Consider the following 19,133-nt stretch of genomic DNA (forward strand, 5'->3'; position numbering starts at 1 on the left):
TCGTGATATTCGCCACCAAAGTTAAGAACTGCGTAGCGGCCATGCAATCGGCGAATAACGTTGGATACTTGTACAGTCCTGATCTAACAAACGAAATATTAAAAAAATTGCCACCCAGTATGATTCAACTTTACCACAGATTCTTGTGTGATAGAAATGACGATGTACAATCGTCATTAATAACACTATCAGATTTTCTATTCCGGGAAGCGGAGATGGCATGCAAGGCAGGTACGAGCGAGCTATTTTATCAAACACAAAAGGATCTGGATGATGTCGCTAAGAAAAGCAACGTTAGGAACAGATTAGGCCATCAGTCAAGCACACGTGGTAATACCTTTAAAAAACGTACAGTATTGCATACAGATACATCGCAAAAATCTAAACGAGCCAAAACAACGGTTTCAGAATCTGAAAAAGAGTGTTCGTATTGCGAAATATTTGGTCATCACATCACTGGTTGTGGAGAATTTACAAAAATATCAAAACAGGATCGCATGGAATGGGTAAAGGAAAAAAGATTGTGCTACCGTTGTTTATCAAATACACACTATAACCGAGATTGCCATGCGACGGGGTGTAAAGAAGATGGATGCACCAAAAGTCACCACTCATTGCTTCACGGCGGATTTCCAAAAGGGAAAACACGTACAACTACATCTGCTGATCATGAAAAGGATGGAGCAAGGTCCTCCATGTGACTAGTACTGTTGAAAATAATGCAAGTTATAGTACACGGACCAAAAGGAAGTATCGTCACATACGCTATGTTAGATGATGGGGCGACGGTAACATTAATAGACTCGAAATTAGCACAACAAATAGGAGCAGAGGGAACAAATACCATATTACGATTACAAGCTGTAAAGGGAACCGAGATAGTTGACAGCAAGAGTCAAATGATTAATTTTGATATTACGAACCCATTAGATAAACAAAAGAACAGGTACGAAATAAGAGATGCACAGACTATTAAAAATCTAAGGTTACCTCCTCAAAGTCTGCACGCAGAAGATGTCGAAACATATAAACATCTGAGACATATAGATATCAATTATTATCACTTCGTCAGACCGAAAATATTAATTGGTCAAGATAATAGTCATTTAATAACACCAAAAGAGATACGAATCACATCGGTATATGAACCAGTGGGATCACTCACACAACTCGGCTGGACAATTCACGGCAACTTGAAACGAAGAAACCCTAAAGAAAATGAAGAACACGTTGGACAGTTGTCTCTAAAACAAGTAAACGGCTACGATGAAAAAGATACTATAAATGATCTTCATCGAATTGTGAAGTTAAATTTTAATCTCGAATCTATTGGGATTAAATTGATATGTCGAAAGGATAAAGACTCTGCACGTGTTGAAAGGATCTTACATGATACTACACGAAGAGTTGGAAATAAATGGGAAGCTGGTCTTTTATGGAAAAAAGACTCTATAAAAATGCCAAACAGTAAGGAATATGCGAAGAAAAGATTAGAGGCTGTCGAACGTAAGATGGATCGAGATGCTGACTACGGAAAACAATATACTCGAGAAATAGAAAATTTAATTCGATCTAAGTACGCAAAAAAGATAGACGATTCATATAAACCAAGTGATTGCACTTGGTATTTACCTCACTTCGGCGTTCAGAATCCAAGTAAGCCTGGAAAATTTCGACTCGTATTTGACGCTGCAGCAAAAGTGGATGGAATCTCATTAAACGATCAACTAATGACTGGGCCGGACTTGGTGACTCCGCTGTTAAGCGTATTAATGAGATTCCGAATTGAAAAAATTGCATTCAAAGGAGACATTAACCCCTTGACTGTGAGGGTACGTCTATAGACGTACATTTGAAAGTGGGCTTCCAGTGTGAGGTACGTCTATAGACGTACATACAAAAAAATTGATAAAAAGCAGAAAAAACAAGTAAATTTACGTCACACATACGTTACTTATGGTATTTTCGACGCTGAATCCGAATCTGAAGTCAAATTTCGAAAATTCGAAAACCAAAATCCAATATGGCTGCTCAAAAGAAGACTGTTTTGAATGATACTTTTATTATATTAAATCTCAGGCAGCATACATTATCATATCAAAATAATATCTAACATAATTATATCAAAATGTTTTCGACGTCGCTGGTTACGAATATGAAGTTAGATTTTCGAAATTCAAAATGTCGGATTTGGATCCGCCATTTTGAATTTCGATGACGGACTAATTTTTTTTTTAATTCATTGAATTCGCTTGAAACTTGTTACTCGGGGGTTTTCGAGGTCGCCGATTTCGAATATGAAGTTAGATTTTCGAAATTCAAAATGGCGGATCCAATATGGCAGACATATTTTTTTTAATTTCTCGGATTCGATTGAAATTCGTTACTCGCGGGTTTTTCAGGTCGCTGATGACGAATCTGAAGTCAAATTTTCAAAATTCAAAATGGCGGATCCAAAATGGCGAACACATGTTTTTAATTTCTCGGATTTGCTTAAAACTCGTTACTACGGGAGCTTTCGAGGTCGCTAATTACGAATATGAAGTTAGATTTTAAAAATTTTATAATAACGGATCCAATATCGCGATCGTTTTTTTGGATTTATCGGATTCGCTTGAAACTAGTCGTTACGCTTGAAATCGATCGTAAAAAAACAAAATAAATAAGAATTTTTTAAAAAATACATGATAAATAAATGAATACCTAAGTTGAGTCTTTCTTTTTTTATAAAAGCAGAGATTGCATATCGTCTTTTGTTTTGATATTTTACATTAATCAACTTTTCTATAATAAAATCGTCTTATTATCGTATATTCGTCTTATTAAAATTTTGGACACTCCTACATTTATAATATTCATTGGATTTAATTTACTCAAATTGATTCGAGAAACAATAGGTATTAATCCGACTTCTAAGTGTTTACCTTTCGTTTATTTATTACACGTGTTAGTTACAGTAACGAGTTTCAAGCTAATCCGAGAAATTAAAAAATATATGTTCGCCATATTGGATCCGCCATTTTGAATTTTTAAAAATGAACTTTAAATTCGTTATCAGCGACCCTCTGAAAACCCCCGAGTAACAAGTTTCAAGCGAATCCGATGAATTCAAAAAAATACGTCCGCTATTTTGGATCCGCCATTTTGAATTTTGAAAATCTGACTTCAGATTCGTCATCAGCGACCCCCAAAACTTAAGTGTACTGAATCTCACAAATTTTGGTTGCCAAAAAATTTCTTAACATTTTGGACCCACTTTATAGATTTTTCTCTTCACAGCGAAGGGGTTAAAGAAATGTTTTTGCAGGTGAAGATCCGCAACGAAGACCAGAACGCTCAGCGATTTTTGTGGCGAGGGTGGAATAGAAAAGAAGAACCATCCACGTATGTGATGACGTCCATGATATTCGGAGCAGCGTCATCGCCTCACATGGCTCAGTATATAAAAAATAAAAATGCAAAAGAGCTGGAAGGAAAATATCCGGAAGCGGTAAAGGCCATTATAAAAAACCATTATGTGGATGATTATCTGGATTGTGTCGAAGGTGAAGAAAAGGCCATTGAAAGGATAAATCAAGTAACCACAATACATAAAAATGGAGGATTCGAGATAAGAAACTGGGCATGCAACAGCGACAAGGTATTGGCTACAATGGGAACTACGGCTCCAACGAAAGGATCGATCAACCTGGTAATGCTTGATGAGAACACACATAAAACTCTTGGCCTGATATGGGACCCACGAGAAGATATGATAACCTTTGATCTAAGCTTTAAAAGAATAGCAGGGAATATATTGGATGGATCGGAAATACCAACGAAGCGTCAAATGTTACAGACTATTATGTCTGTCTACGATCCGTTGGGAATGTTGAGCCCATACCACGTTAAAGCTAAAATTCTACTCCAAAACGTATGGAGAAGTGGGATCGATTGGGACGAAAGATTAAAAATACCAGAATTCGAAAAATGGAAACTATGGATAAACGATATAGAAGGAGTCAAAAAGGCGAAAATACCAAGGTGTTATAGAATGAGGCGTGAGAAACCCGAGAGATTAGAGCTACATACATTTAGTGATGCTAGCGAACAAGCTTACTCGGCTGTCGTATATTGGAGAATGGTCTATCCGGATGGGAACGTAGAAGTATCATACGTAGTAGGTAAAAGCCAAGTATCGCCCCTAAAACCAATATCCATACCGAGAATGGAACTACAAGGTGCTCTGATAGGCAGTAGATTGGCTGACTTCGTAACTCGAGAACTTGAGATGAAAATCGATGAACGTTATTTTTGGACAGACTCTAGGAATGTACTATCTTGGATAAATGCAGATCCTCACAAATATCAAGCATTCGTTGCCCACCGTCTCGGTGAAATTAGTGAAATAACGAGCCCACATGAGTGGAGGTGGGTAAGCACGAGAGACAATCCGGCGGATGTAGCCACTAGAGATCGTGGAAAAATAGAAGTACAATTGTCGAAATGGTTACAAGGAGCTGAATTCCTAAAAAAAACGAGTGACAATTGGCCACCATTTACTACAACAAAGGAGATAAGCGTCGAAAGGAAGATTACTTGTCTAAACGTAACGAGAACACAAAAAGAATTCGAATTACCAGATATAAATCGGTTTTCGAAATGGTTACGATTAATTCGATGTACCGCATGGGTATATGTGGCGAAGAAGATATGGATTGAAAGAACGAAAATGAAGCCAACTGCAGAAAATCAATGGATTCAGAAAACTCAGTACGATTCCTTCGAAAAGGAACTCGAAGCCATTAAAGCCGGTCGTCCGATCCAGAAAGACAGTCGATTATGCAAGCTGCCACTGATGATTGATAAGGATATACTAAAAATTGATAGCAGAATAGGATTAGCAAACAACATCAACCAAAATATGAAAAATCCTGTTATTATAGATGGAAAACATAGATTCGCCAAGTTGTTAATCCTACATTGGCACGAGAAACTGCATCATGGATTTACGGAGGCCGTTATCAACGAACTGCGTCAACGGTACTGGATCCTGAATATCAGGCCTACTGTAAAAAAAGTAATATCGCAATGTCAGCAGTGTCGAATAAAAAGGGCTAAACCCGAAGCACCTAGGATGGGAAACCGACCAGAAGCGCGAATGGATAAGAACGAGAGACCATTTACTCGATGCGGCCTCGATTATTTTGGTCCGATGATAATCACAATCGGGAGAAAACATGTAAAAAGGTGGGGTGTACTTTTCACCTGCTTAACTGTTCGCGCCATCCACGTAGAATTAGCACACACACTTTCTGCGGATTCTGCGATCATGGCAATAAGACGTATGTCTGCACGTCGTGGTACACCAACCGAGATATATTGTGACAACGGGACCAATCTAAGAGGCGCCGAGACGGAACTAAAAAAGGCTTTGTCGGAAATGGATGTCGAGAAAATTGAAAACCATGCAGCAAATCACGGAATCCGATGGAAATTCATACCCCCGTCGGCCCCTCACATGGGGGGAGCCTGGGAAAGAATGATACGGAGCGTTAAGAATGCTCTATCTGCAGTCTTAAAAGAGAGAGCACCTAAAGAAGAGACTATAATGACATTAATGTCTGAGGTCGAACATACGGTGAACAGCAGACCATTAACCCACGTACCAATTGCTCCTGACGATACTGAAGGTCTGACTCCTAATCATTTTTAATTGGGTCGTCCTCAGGCAGCATAATCGAAGGAAAATTCACCGATACAGACTTATGCTTGAGAAAGCAATGGAGAATTGCGCAGAGATTGGCCGATATGTTTTGGATGCGTTGGACCAAGGAATATTTGCCAACATTACTCATCAGGAAGTGCTGGAACCAGGAAGTCAGACCTTTAGCCGTGGGGGACGTGGTACTAGTCGTGGACGGATCAATACCCAGAAACACATGGATCAAGGGAATAATTTCCACAGTATACCCGGGAAAAGATGGTCGAATCCGTGTGATTGATGTTCGAACGAGTAACGGTCAAGTGCTCAAAAGACCTGCTGTAAAAGTTGCTGTAATACAGCCAGCCGTAGTATGATTGTGTGACACAACCCATACTGGGGTAGAGTATGTTACTGACGCGAAATGACCTTGTAGTGTGTTTGTAATTTTGTATTTGCGATGGCCCAGAACAATGGATAGTGAGATAAGGTTTCTGGAAAACCCCAAAAAGGGAAGGGGCGGCGGAAAGTCCTGAAGGGAGCAGGTAAAGACAAGTCAGTACAAGTCTAACAGTCTTCGAATATAGACGGGTCAGTCGTTGTATAATTACAATTGTAACAAATTTTCAGTGTTCAAATCAATTTAGTTTTCAATTCATTATTGTTATTCGTTATAATTTTTGTTACTTTGTGAAAATAAAAATTACTCTTGAAAATAAAAAGGATTGTGTAGGGCTCAGTCTCTACTAGAACTCTGGTAATTTTCATATGATTAGAATTATTAAATTTGGAAAAATTAAATTATTATTTTCGTTTTTACCACATTTTGATTGTCTGATGGCGATCGGGTGAGGGTGCTACTACTTAAAAATTAAAATAAAATTTTATATTCTTTAGGATTGTGTAGGGCTCAGTCCCTACAACAACTCTGGTAATTTTCAGATGATTAGAATTATTAAATTTGGAAGAATTAAATTTTTATTTTCGTTTTTACCACATTTTGATTGTCTGATGGCGTACGGGTGGACCTGCTATCACTTAAAAATTCAAATAAAATTTTATATTCTTTAGGATTGTGTAGGGCTCAGTCCCTACAACAACTCTGGTAATTTTCAGATGATTAGAATTATTAAATTTGGAAGAATTAAATTATTATTTTCGTTTTTACCACATTTTGATTGTCTGATGGCGTACGGGTGGACCTGCTATCACTTAAAAATTAAAATAAAATTTTATATTCTTAAGGATTGTGTAGGGCTCAGTCCCTACTAGAACTCTGGTAATTTGCAGATGATTAGAATTATTAAATTTAGAAAAAATAAATTTTTATTTTCGTTTTTACCACATTTTGATTGTCTGATGGCGTACGGGTGGACCTGCTATCACTTAAAAATTAAAATAAAATTTTATATTCTTTAGGATTGTGTAGGGCTCAGTCCCTACTAGAACTCTGGTAATTTTCAGATGATTAGAATTATTAAATTTAGAAAAAATAAATTTTTATTTTCGTTTTTACCACATTTTGATTGTCTGATGGCGTACGGGTGGACCTGCTATCACTTAAAAATTAAAATAAAATTTTATATTCTTTAGGATTGTGTAGGGCTCAGTGCCTACTAGAAATCTGGTAATTTTCAGATGATTAGAATCATTAAATTTGGAAGAATTAAATTTTTATTTTCGTTTATACCACATTTTGATTGTCTGATGGCGTTCGGGTGAGGGTGCTATTACTTAAAAATTGATATAAAATTCTTTTTTCTTTAGGATTGTGTAGAGCTCAGTCCCTACTAGAACTCTGGTAATTTTCAGATGATTAGAATTATTAAATTTAGAAAAAATAAATTTTTATTTTCGTTTTTACCACATTTTGATTGTCTGATGGCGTAGGGGTGGACCTGCTATCACTTAAAAATTAAAATAAAATTTTATATTCTTTAGGATTGTGTAGGGCTCAGTCCCTACTAGAACTCTGCTAATTTTCAGATGATTAGAATTATTAGATTTGGAAGAATTAAATTTTTATTTCCGTTTTTACCAAATTTTGATTGTCTGATGGCGTACGGGTGGACCTGCTATCACTTAAAAATTCAAATAAAATTTTATATTCTTAAGGATTGTGTAGGGCTCAGTCCCTACAACAACTCTGGTAATTTTCAGATGATTAGAATTATTAAATTTGGAAGAATTAAATTTTTATTTTCGTTTTTACCACATTTTGATTGTCTGATGGCGTACGGGTGGACCTGCTATCACTTAAAAATTAAAATAAAATTTTATATTCTTTAGGATTGTGTAGGGCTCAGTCCCTACTAGAACTCTGGTAATTTTCAGATGATTAGAATTATTAAATTTAGAAAAAATAAATTTTTATTTTCGTTTTTACCACATTTTGATTGTCTGATGGCGTACGGGTGGACCTGCTATCACTTAAAAATTAAAATAAAATTTTATATTCTTTAGGATTGTGTAGGGCTCAGTGCCTACTAGAACTCTGGTAATTTTCAGATGATTAGAATCATTAAATTTGGAAGAATTAAATTTTTATTTTCGTTTATACCACATTTTGATTGTCTGATGGCGTTCGGGTGAGGGTACTATTACTTAAAAATTGATATAAAATTCTTTTCTCTTTAGGATTGTGTAGAGCTCAGTCCCTACTAGAACTCTGGTAATTTTCAGATGATTAGAATTATTAAATTTAGAAAAAATAAATTTTTATTTTCGTTTTTACCACATTTTGATTGTCTGATGGCGTACGGGTGGACCTGCTATCACTTAAAAATTAAATTAAAATTTTATATTCTTTAGGATTGTGTAGAGCTCAGTCCCTAGTAGAACTGTGGTAATTTTCAGATGATTAGAATTATTAAATTTAGAAAAAATAAATTTTTATTTTCGTTTTTACCACATTTTGATTGTCTGATGGCGTACGGGTGGACCTGCTATCACTTAAAAATTAAAATAAAATTTTATATTCTTTAGGATTGTGTAGAGCTCAGTCCCTACAACAACTCTGGTAATTTTCAGATGATTAGAATTATTAAATTTGGAAGAATTAAATTTTTATTTTCGTTTTTACCATATTTTGATTGTCTGATGGCGTACGGGTGGAACTTCTATCACTTAAAAATTAAAATAAAATTTTATATTCTTTAGGATTGTGTAGGGCTCAGTCCCTACAACAACTCTGGTAATTTTCAGATGATTAGAATTATTAAATTTGGAAGAATTAAATTTTTATTTTCGTTTTTACCAAATTTTGATTGTCTGATGGCGTACGAGTGGACCTGCTATCACTTAAAAATTAAAATAAAATTTTATATTCTTTAGGATTGTGTAGGGCTCAGTCCCTACTAGAACTCTGCTAATTTTTAGATGATTAGAATTATTAAATTTGGAAGAATTAAATTATTATTTTCGTTTTTACCACATTTTGATTGTCTGATGGCGTTCGGGTGAGGGTGCTACTACTTAAAAATTAAAATAAAATTTTATATTCTTTAGGATTGTGTAGGGCTCAGTCCCTACAACAACTCTGGTAATTTTCAGATGATTAGAATTATTAAATTTAGAAAAAATAAATTTTTATTTTCGTTTTTACCAAATTTTGATTGTCTGATGGCGTAGGGGTGGACCTGCTATCACTTAAAAATTAAAATAAAATTTTATATTCTTTAAAATTGTGTAGGGCTCAGTCCCTACTAGAACTCTGCTAATTTTCAGATGATTAGAATTATTAGATTTGGAAGAATTAAATTTTTATTTCCGTTTTTACCAAATTTTAATTGTCTGATGGCGTACGGGTGGACCTGCTATCACTTAAAAATTAAAATTAAATTTTTTATTCTTTAGAATTGTGTAGGGCTCAGTCCCTACAACAACTCTGGTAATTTTCAGATGATTAGAATTATTAAATTTGGAAGAATTAAATTTTTATTTTCGTTTTTACCAAATTTTGATTGTCTGACGGCGTACGAGTGGACCTGCTATCACTTAAAAATTAAAATAAAATTTTATATTCTTTAGGATTGTGTAGAGCTCAGTCCCTTCTAGAACTCTGGTAATTTTCAGATGATTAGAATTATTAAATTTAGAAAAAATAAATTTTTATTTTCGTTTTTACCAAATTTTGATTGTCTGATGGCGTACGGGTGGACATGCTATCACTTAAAAATTAAAATAAAATTTTATATTCTTTAGGATTGTGTAGGGCTTAGTCCCTAGTAGAACTGTGGTAATTTTCAGATGATTAGAATTATTAAATTTAGAAAAAATAAATTTTTATTTACGTTTTTACCAAATTTTGATTGTCTGATGGCGTACGGGTGGACCTGCTATCACTTAAAAATTAAAATAAAATTTTATATTCTTTAGGATTGTGTAGAGCTCAGTCCCTTCTAGAACTCTGGTAATTTTCAGATGATTAGAATTATTAAATTTAGAAAAAATAAATTTTTATTTTCGTTTTTACCAAATTTTGATTGTCTGATGGCGTACGGGTGGACCTGCTATCACTTAAAAATTAAAATAAAATTTTATATTCTTTAGAATTGTGTAGGGCTCAGTCCCTACAACAACTCTGGTAATTTTCAGATGATTAGAATTATTAAATTTGGAAGAATTAAATTTTTATTTTCGTTTTTACCAAATTTTGATTGTCTGACGGCGTACGAGTGGACCTGCTATCACTTAAAAATTAAAATAAAATTTTATATTCTTTAGGATTGTGTAGAGCTCAGTCCCTTCTAGAACTCTGGTAATTTTCAGATGATTAGAATTATTAAATTTAGAAAAAATAAATTTTTATTTTCGTTTTTACCAAATTTTGATTGTCTGATGGCGTACGGGTGGACATGCTATCACTTAAAAAATAAAATAAAATTTTATATTCTTTAGGATTGTGTAGGGCTTAGTCCCTACAACAACTCTGGTAATTTTCAGATGATTAGAATTATTAAATTTGGAAGAATTAAATTATTATTTTCGTTTTTACCACATTTTGATTGTCTGATGGCGTTCGGGTGAGGGTGCTACTACTTAAAAATTAAAATAAAATTTTATATTCTTTAGGATTGTGTAGGGCTCAGTCCCTACATCAACTCTGGTAATTTTCAAATGATTAGAATTATTAAATTTAGAAAAAATAAATTTTTATTTTCGTTTTTACCAAATTTTGATTGTCTGATGGCGTAGGGGTGGACCTGCTATCACTTAAAAATTAAAATAAAATTTTATATTCTTTAGGATTGTGTAGGGCTCAGTCCCTACTAGAACTCTGCTAATTTTCAGATGATTAGAATTATTAGATTTGGAAGAATTAAATTTTTATTTCCGTTTTTACCAAATTTTGATTGTCTGATGGCGTAGGGGTGGACCTGCTATCACTTAAAAATTAAATTAAAATTTTATATTCTTTAGGATTGTGTAGGGCTCAGTCCCTACTAGAACTCTGGTAATTTTTAAATGATTAGAATTATTAAATTTAGAAAAAAAAATTTTTATTTTCGTTTTTACCAAATTTTGATTGTCTGATGGCGTACGGGTGGACCTGCTATCACTTAAAAATTAAAATAAAATTTTATATTCTTTAGAATTGTGTAGGGCTCAGTCCCTACAACAACTCTGGTAATTTTCAGATGATTAGAATTATTAAATTTAGAAAAAATAAATTTTTATTTTCGTTTTTACCACATTTTGATTGTCTGATAGCGTTCGGGTGAGGGTGCTACTACTTAAAAATTAATATAAAATTCTTTTTTCTTTAGGATTGTGTAGAGCTCAGTCCCTAGTAGAACTGTGGTAATTTTCAGATGATTAGAATTATTAAATTTAGAAAAAATAAATTTTTATTTTCGTTTTTACCACATTTTGATTGTCTGATGGCGTAGGGGTGGACCTGCTATCACTTAAAAATTAAAATATAATTTTATATTCTTTAGGATTGTGTAGAGCTCAGTCGCTACTAGAACTCTGGTAATTTTCAGATGACTAGAATTATTAAATTTAGAAAAAATAAATTTTTATTTTCGTTTTTACCAAATTTTGATTGTCTGATGGCGTAGGGGTGGACCTGCTGTCACTTAAAAATTAAAATAAAATTTTATATTCTTTAGGATTGTGTAGGGCTTAGTCCCTACAACAACTCTGGTAATTTTCAGATGATTAGAATTATTAAATTTGGAAGAATTAAATTTTTATTTTCGTTTTTACCACATTCTGATTGTCTGATGGCGTTCGGGTGAGGGTGCTACTACTTAAAAATTGATATAAAATTCTTTTTTCTTTAGGATTGTGTAGAGCTCAGTCCCTACTAGAACTCTGGTAATTTTCAGATGATTAGAATTATTAAATTTAGAAAAAATAAATTTTTATTTTCGTTTTTACCAAATTTTGATTGTCTGATGGCGTACGGGTGGACCTGCTATCACTTAAAAATTAAAATAAAATTTTATATTCTTTAGCATTGTGTAGGGCTCAGTCCCTACAACAACTCTGGTAGTTTTCAGATGATTAGAATTATTAAATTTGGAAAAAATAAATTTTTATTTTCGTTTTTACCAAATTTTGATTGTCTGATGGCGTTCGGGTGAGGGTGCTACTACTTAAAAATTAATATAAAATTCTTTTTTCTTTAGGATTGTGTAGAGCTCAGTCCCTAGTAGAACTGTGGTAATTTTCAGATGATTAGAATTATTAAATTTAGAAAAAATAAATTTTTATTTTCGTTTTTACCAAATTTTGATTGTCTGATGGCGTACGGGTGGATCTGCTATCACTTAAAAATTAAAATAAAATTTTATATTCTTTAGAATTGTGTAGGGCTCAGTCCCTACAACAACTCTGGTAATTTTCAGATGATTAGAATTATTAAATTTGGAAAAAATAAATTTTTATTTTCGTTTTTACCAAATTTTGATTGTCTGATGGCGTAGGGGTGGACCTGCTATCACTTAAAAATTAAAATAAAATTTTATATTCTTTAGAATTGTGTAGGGCTCAGTCCCTACAACAACTCTGGTAATTTTCAGATGATTAGAATTATTAAAGTTAGAAGAATTACATTTTTATTTTCGTTTTTACCAAATTTTGATTGTCTGATGGCGTAGGGGTGGACCTGCTATCACTTAAAAATTAAAATAAAATTTTATATTCTTTAGGATTGTGTAGGGCTCAGTGCCTACTAGAACTCTGGTAATTTTCAGATGATTAGAATCATTAAATTTGGAAGAATTAAATTTTTATTTTCGTTTATACCACATTTTGATTGTCTGATGGCGTTCGGGTGAGGGTGCTATTACTTAAAAATTGATATAAAATTTTTTTTTTCTTTAGGATTGTGTAGAGCTCAGTCCCTACTAGAACTCTGGTAATTTTCAGATGATTAGAATTATTAAATTTAGAAAAAATAAATTTTTATTTTCGTTTTTACCACATTTTGATTGTCTGATGGCGTAGGGGTGGACCTGCTATCACTTAAAAATTAAAATAAAATTTTATATTCTTTAGGATTGTGTAGGGCTCAGTCCCTACTAAAACTCTGCTAATTTTTAGATGATTAGAATTATTAAATTTAGAAAAAATAAATTTTTATTTTCGTTTTTACCACATTTTGATTGTCTGATAGCGTTCGGGTGAGGGTGCTACTACTTAAAAATTAATATAAAATTCTTTTTTCTTTAGGATTGTGTAGAGCTCAGTCCCTAGTAGAACTGTGGTAATTTTCAGATGATTAGAATTATTAAATTTAGAAAAAATAAATTTTTATTTACGTTTTTACCAAATTTTGATTGTCTGATGGCGTACGGGTGGACCTGCTATCACTTAAAAATTAAAATAAAATTTTATATTCTTTAGAATTGTGTAGGGCTCAGTCCCTACAACGACTCTGGTAATTTTCAGATGATTAGAATTATTAAATTTGGAAGAATTAAATTTTTATTTTCGTTTTTACCAAATTTTGATTGTCTGATGGCGTACGAGTGGACCTGCTATCACTTAAAAATTAAAATATAATTTTATATTCTTTAGAATTGTGTAGGGCTCAGTCCCTACAACAACTCTGGTAATTTTCAGATGATTAGAATTATTAAATTTGAAAAAAATAAATTTTTATTTTCGTTTTTACCAAATTTTGATTGTCTGATGGCGTACGGGTGGACCTGCTATCACTTAAAAATTAAAATAAAATTTTATATTTTTTAGGATTGTGTAGGGCTCAGTCCCTACAACAACTCTGGTAATTTTCAGATGATTAGAATTATTAAATTTGGAAGAATTAAATTTGTATTTTCGTTTTTACCAAATTTTGATTGTCTGATGGCGTACGGGTGGACCTGCTATCACTTAAAAATTAAAATAAAATTTTATATTTTTTAGGATTGTGTAGGGCTCAGTCCCTACAACAACTCTGGTAATTTTCAGATGATTAGAATTATTAAAGTTAGAAGAATTAAATTTTTATTTTCGTTTTTACCAAATTTTGATTGTCTGATGGCGTACGGGTGGACCTGCTATCACTTAAAAATTAAAATAAAATTTTATATTCTTTAGGATTGAGTAGGGCTCAGTCCCTACTAGAACTCTGGTAATTTTCAGATGATTAGAATCATTAAATTTGGAAGAATTAAATTTTTATTTTCGTTTATACCACATTTTGATTGTCTGATGGCGTTCGGGTGAGGGTGCTATTACTTAAAAATTGATATAAAATTCTTTTTTCTTTAGGATTGTGTAGAGCTCAGTCCCTACTAGAACTCTGGTAATTTTCAGATGATTAGAATTATTAAATTTAGAAAAAATAAATTTTTATTTTCGTTTTTACCACATTTTGATTGTCTGATGGCGTACGGGTGGACCTGCTATCACTTAAAAATTAAATTAAAATTTTATATTCTTTAGAATTGTGTAGGGCTCAGTCCCTACTAGAACTCTGGTAATTTTCAGATGATTAGAATTATTAAATTTAGAAAAAATAAATTTTTATTTTCGTTTTTACCACATTTTGATTGTCTGATGGCGTAGGGGTGGACCTGCTATCACTTAAAAATTAAAATAAAATTTTATATTCTTTAGGATTGTGTAGGGCTCAGTCCCTACTAGAACTCTGCTAATTTTCAGATGATTAGAATTATTAGATTTGGAAGAATTAAATTTTTATTTCCGTTTTTACCAAATTTTGATTGTCTGATGGCGTACGGGTGGACCTGCTATCACTTAAAAATTAAAATAAAATTTTATATTCTTAAGGATTGTGTAGGGCTCAGTCCCTACAACAACTCTGGTAATTTTCAGATGATTAGAATTATTTAATTTGGAAGAATTAAATTTTTATTTTCGTTTTTACCACATTTTGATTGTCTGATGGCGTACGGGTGGACCTGCTATCACTTAAAAATTAAAATAAAATTTTATATTCTTTAGGATTGTGTAGGGCTTAGTCCCTACAACAACTCTGGTAATTTTCAGATGATTAGAATTATTAAATTTGGAAGAATTAAATTTTTATTTTCGTTTTTACCAAATTTTGATTGTCTGATGGCGTACGAGTGGACCTGCTATCACTTAAAAATTAAAATAAAATTTTATATTCTTTAGGATTGTGTAGGGCTCAGTCCCTACTAGAACTCTGCTAATTTTTAGATGATTAGAATTATTAAATTTGGAAGAATTAAATTATTATTTTCGTTTTTACCACATTTTGATTGTCTGATGGCGTTCGGGTGAGGGTGCTACTACTTAAAAATTAAAATAAAATTTTATATTCTTTAGGATTGTGTAGGGCTCAGTCCCTACAACAACTCTGGTAATTTTCAGATGATTAGAATTATTAAATTTAGAAAAAATAAATTTTTATTTTCGTTTTTACCAAATTTTGATTGTCTGATGGCGTAGGGGTGGACCTGCTATCACTTAAAAATTAAAATAAAATTTTATATTCTTTAAAATTGTGTAGGGCTCAGTCCCTACTAGAACTCTGCTAATTTTCAGATGATTAGAATTACTAGATTTGGAAGAATTAAATTTTTATTTCCGTTTTTACCAAATTTTGATTGTCTGATGGCGTACGGGTGGACCTGCTATCACTTAAAAATTAAAATAAAATTTTATATTCTTTAGAATTGTGTAGGGCTCAGTCCCTACAACAACTCTGGTAATTTTTAGATGATTAGAATTATTAAATTTGGAAGAATTAAATTTTTATTTTCGTTTTTACCACATTTTGATTGTCTGATGGCGTTCGGGTGAGGGTGCTACTACTTAAAAATTAATATAAAATTCTTTTTTCTTTAGGATTGTGTAGAGCTCAGTCCCTAGTAGAACTGTGGTAATTTTCAGATGATTAGAATTATTAAATTTAGAAAAAATAAATTTTTATTTACGTTTTTACCAAATTTTGATTGTCTGATGGCGTACGGGTGGACCTGCTATCACTTAAAAATTAAAATAAAATTTTATATTCTTTAGGATTGTGTAGGGCTCAGTCCCTACTAAAACTCTGCTAATTTTTAGATGATTAGAATTATTAAATTTAGAAAAAATAAATTTTTATTTTCGTTTTTACCACATTTTGATTGTCTGATAGCGTTCGGGTGAGGGTGCTACTACTTAAAAATTAATATAAAATTCTTTTTTCTTTAGGATTGTGTAGAGCTCAGTCCCTAGTAGAACTGTGGTAATTTTCAGATGATTAGAATTATTAAATTTAGAAAAAATAAATTTTTATTTACGTTTTTACCAAATTTTGATTGTCTGATGGCGTACGGGTGGACCTGCTATCACTTAAAAATTAAAATAAAATTTTATATTCTTTAGAATTGTGTAGGGCTCAGTCCCTACAACAACTCTGGTAATTTTCAGATGATTAGAATTATTAAATTTGGAAAAAATAAATTTTTATTTTCGTTTTTACCAAATTTTGATTGTCTGATGGCGTTCGGGTGAGGGTGCTACTACTTAAAAATTAAAATAAAATTTTATATTCTTTAGAATTGTGTAGGGCTCAGTCCCTACAACAACTCTGGTAATTTTCAGATGATTAGAATTATTAAATTTGGAAAAAATAAATTTTTATTTTCGTTTTTACCAAATTTTGATTGTCTGATGGCGTACGAGTGGACCTGCTATCACTTAAAAATTAAAATAAAATTTTATATTCTTTAGGATTGTGTAGGGCTCAGTCCCTACTAGAACTCTGCTAATTTTTAGATGATTAGAATTATTAAATTTGGAAGAATTAAATTATTATTTTCGTTTTTACCACATTTTGATTGTCTGATGGCGTTCGGGTGAGGGTGCTACTACTTAAAAATTAAAATAAAATTTTATATTCTTTAGGATTGTGTAGGGCTCAGTCCCTACAACAACTCTGGTAATTTTCAGATGATTAGAATTATTAAATTTAGAAAAAATAAATTTTTATTTTCGTTTTTACCAAATTTTGATTGTCTGATGGCGTAGGGGTGGACCTGCTATCACTTAAAAATTAAAATAAAATTTTATATTCTTTAAAATTGTGTAGGGCTCAGTCCCTACTAGAACTCTGCTAATTTTCAGATGATTAGAATTATTAGATTTGGAAGAATTAAATTTTTATTTCCGTTTTTACCAAATTTTGATTGTCTGATGGCGTACGGGTGGACCTGCTATCACTTAAAAATTAAAATAAAATTTTATATTCTTTAGAATTGTGTAGGGCTCAGTCCCTACAACAACTCTGGTAATTTTTAGATGATTAGAATTATTAAATTTAGAAAAAATAAATTTTTATTTACGTTTTTACCAAATTTTGATTGTCTGATGGCGTACGGGTGGACCTGCTATCACTTAAAAATTAAAATAAAATTTTATATTCTTTAGGATTGTGTAGGGCTCAGTCCCTACTAAAACTCTGCTAATTTTTAGATGATTAGAATTATTAAATTTAGAAAAAATAAATTTTTATTTTCGTTTTTACCACATTTTGATTGTCTGATAGCGTTCGGGTGAGGGTGCTACTACTTAAAAATTAATATAAAATTCTTTTTTCTTTAGGATTGTGTAGAGCTCAGTCCCTAGTAGAACTGTGGTAATTTTCAGATGATTAGAATTATTAAATTTAGAAAAAATAAATTTTTATTTACGTTTTTACCAAATTTTGATTGTCTGATGGCGTACGGGTGGACCTGCTATCACTTAAAAATTAAAATAAAATTTTATATTCTTTAGAATTGTGTAGGGCTCAGTCCCTACAACAACTCTGGTAATTTTCAGATGATTAGAATTATTAAATTTGGAAAAAATAAATTTTTATTTTCGTTTTTACCAAATTTTGATTGTCTGATGGCGTTCGGGTGAGGGTGCTACTACTTAAAAATTAAAATAAAATTTTATATTCTTTAGGATTGTGTAGGGCTCAGTCCCTACAACAACTCTGGTAATTTTCAAATGATTAGAATTATTAAATTTAGAAAAAATAAATTTTTATTTTCGTTTTTACCAAATTTTGATTGTCTGATGGCGTAGGGGTGGACCTGCTATCACTTAAAAATTAAATTAAAATTTTATATTCTTTAGGATTGTGTAGGGCTCAGTCCCTACAACAACTCTGGTAATTTTCAGATGATTAGAATTATTAAATTTAGAAAAAATAAATTTTTATTTTCGTTTTTACCACATTTTGATTGTCTGATAGCGTTCGGGTGAGGGTGCTACTACTTAAAAATTAATATAAAATTCTTTTTTCTTTAGGATTGTGTAGAGCTCAGTCCCTAGTAGAACTGTGGTAATTTTCAGATGATTAGAATTATTAAATTTAGAAAAAATAAATTTTTATTTTCGTTTTTACCAAATTTTGATTGTCTGATGGCGTACGGGTGGACCTGCTATCACTTAAAAATTAAAATAAAATTTTATATTCTTTAGAATTGTGTAGGGCACAGTCCCTACAACAACTCTGGTAATTTTCAGATGATTAGAATTATTAAATTTAGAAGAATTAAATTTTTATTTTCGTTTTTACCAAATTTTGATTGTCTGATGGCGTACGGGTGGACCTGCTATCACTTAAACAATAAGTTGTTCATTTCATGATTATTAAGCTTTCTCAATATAATATATACCAATTGTTTAATTTTTTATTTTAGAATAATGATTTTAAAGTGTTAAGATAAATTGTCAAAAAATACAAAATTTCAATTTTTTGTGAAAATTTAAAATATTTATTTATTCTATAAATTTTGATAAAATATATACTTTATATACATGAATCGATTCGTTTTTATGTCAGGAATGCAATTGTGACAAGAATTAATAAAAATTTTAATATAGAAAAAAGTTATTTCAAAAAATCCAAAAATTAATTTTTTCAAAAATTAAAAAATTGTTGAAAAAATTTTTTTTTTTAGATATTTTTGAAAATCCTTTTGTCTGATTTTTGGTATTCGTGACCGTAATACACCTACAAAATTTT

General features: G+C 31.8%; 1 protein-coding gene across 1 annotated transcript; it reads left to right on the forward strand.

Moving 5' to 3' along the window:
* Positions 1–767: 767 nt before the first annotated feature.
* LOC122509223 lies at positions 768–5,695 on the forward strand. Its single transcript, XM_043623090.1, has 2 exons — positions 768–1,766; positions 3,308–5,695. Exons 1-2 carry the CDS (start codon positions 768–770, stop codon positions 5,693–5,695), a joined length of 3,387 nt encoding a protein of 1,128 aa, XP_043479025.1.
* Positions 5,696–19,133: the final 13,438 nt, after the last annotated feature.

Source organism: Leptopilina heterotoma, unplaced genomic scaffold (genome assembly GCF_015476425.1).
Source record: "Leptopilina heterotoma isolate Lh14 unplaced genomic scaffold, ASM1547642v1 Lhet_6, whole genome shotgun sequence".
Taxonomy (NCBI): domain Eukaryota; kingdom Metazoa; phylum Arthropoda; class Insecta; order Hymenoptera; family Figitidae; genus Leptopilina; species Leptopilina heterotoma.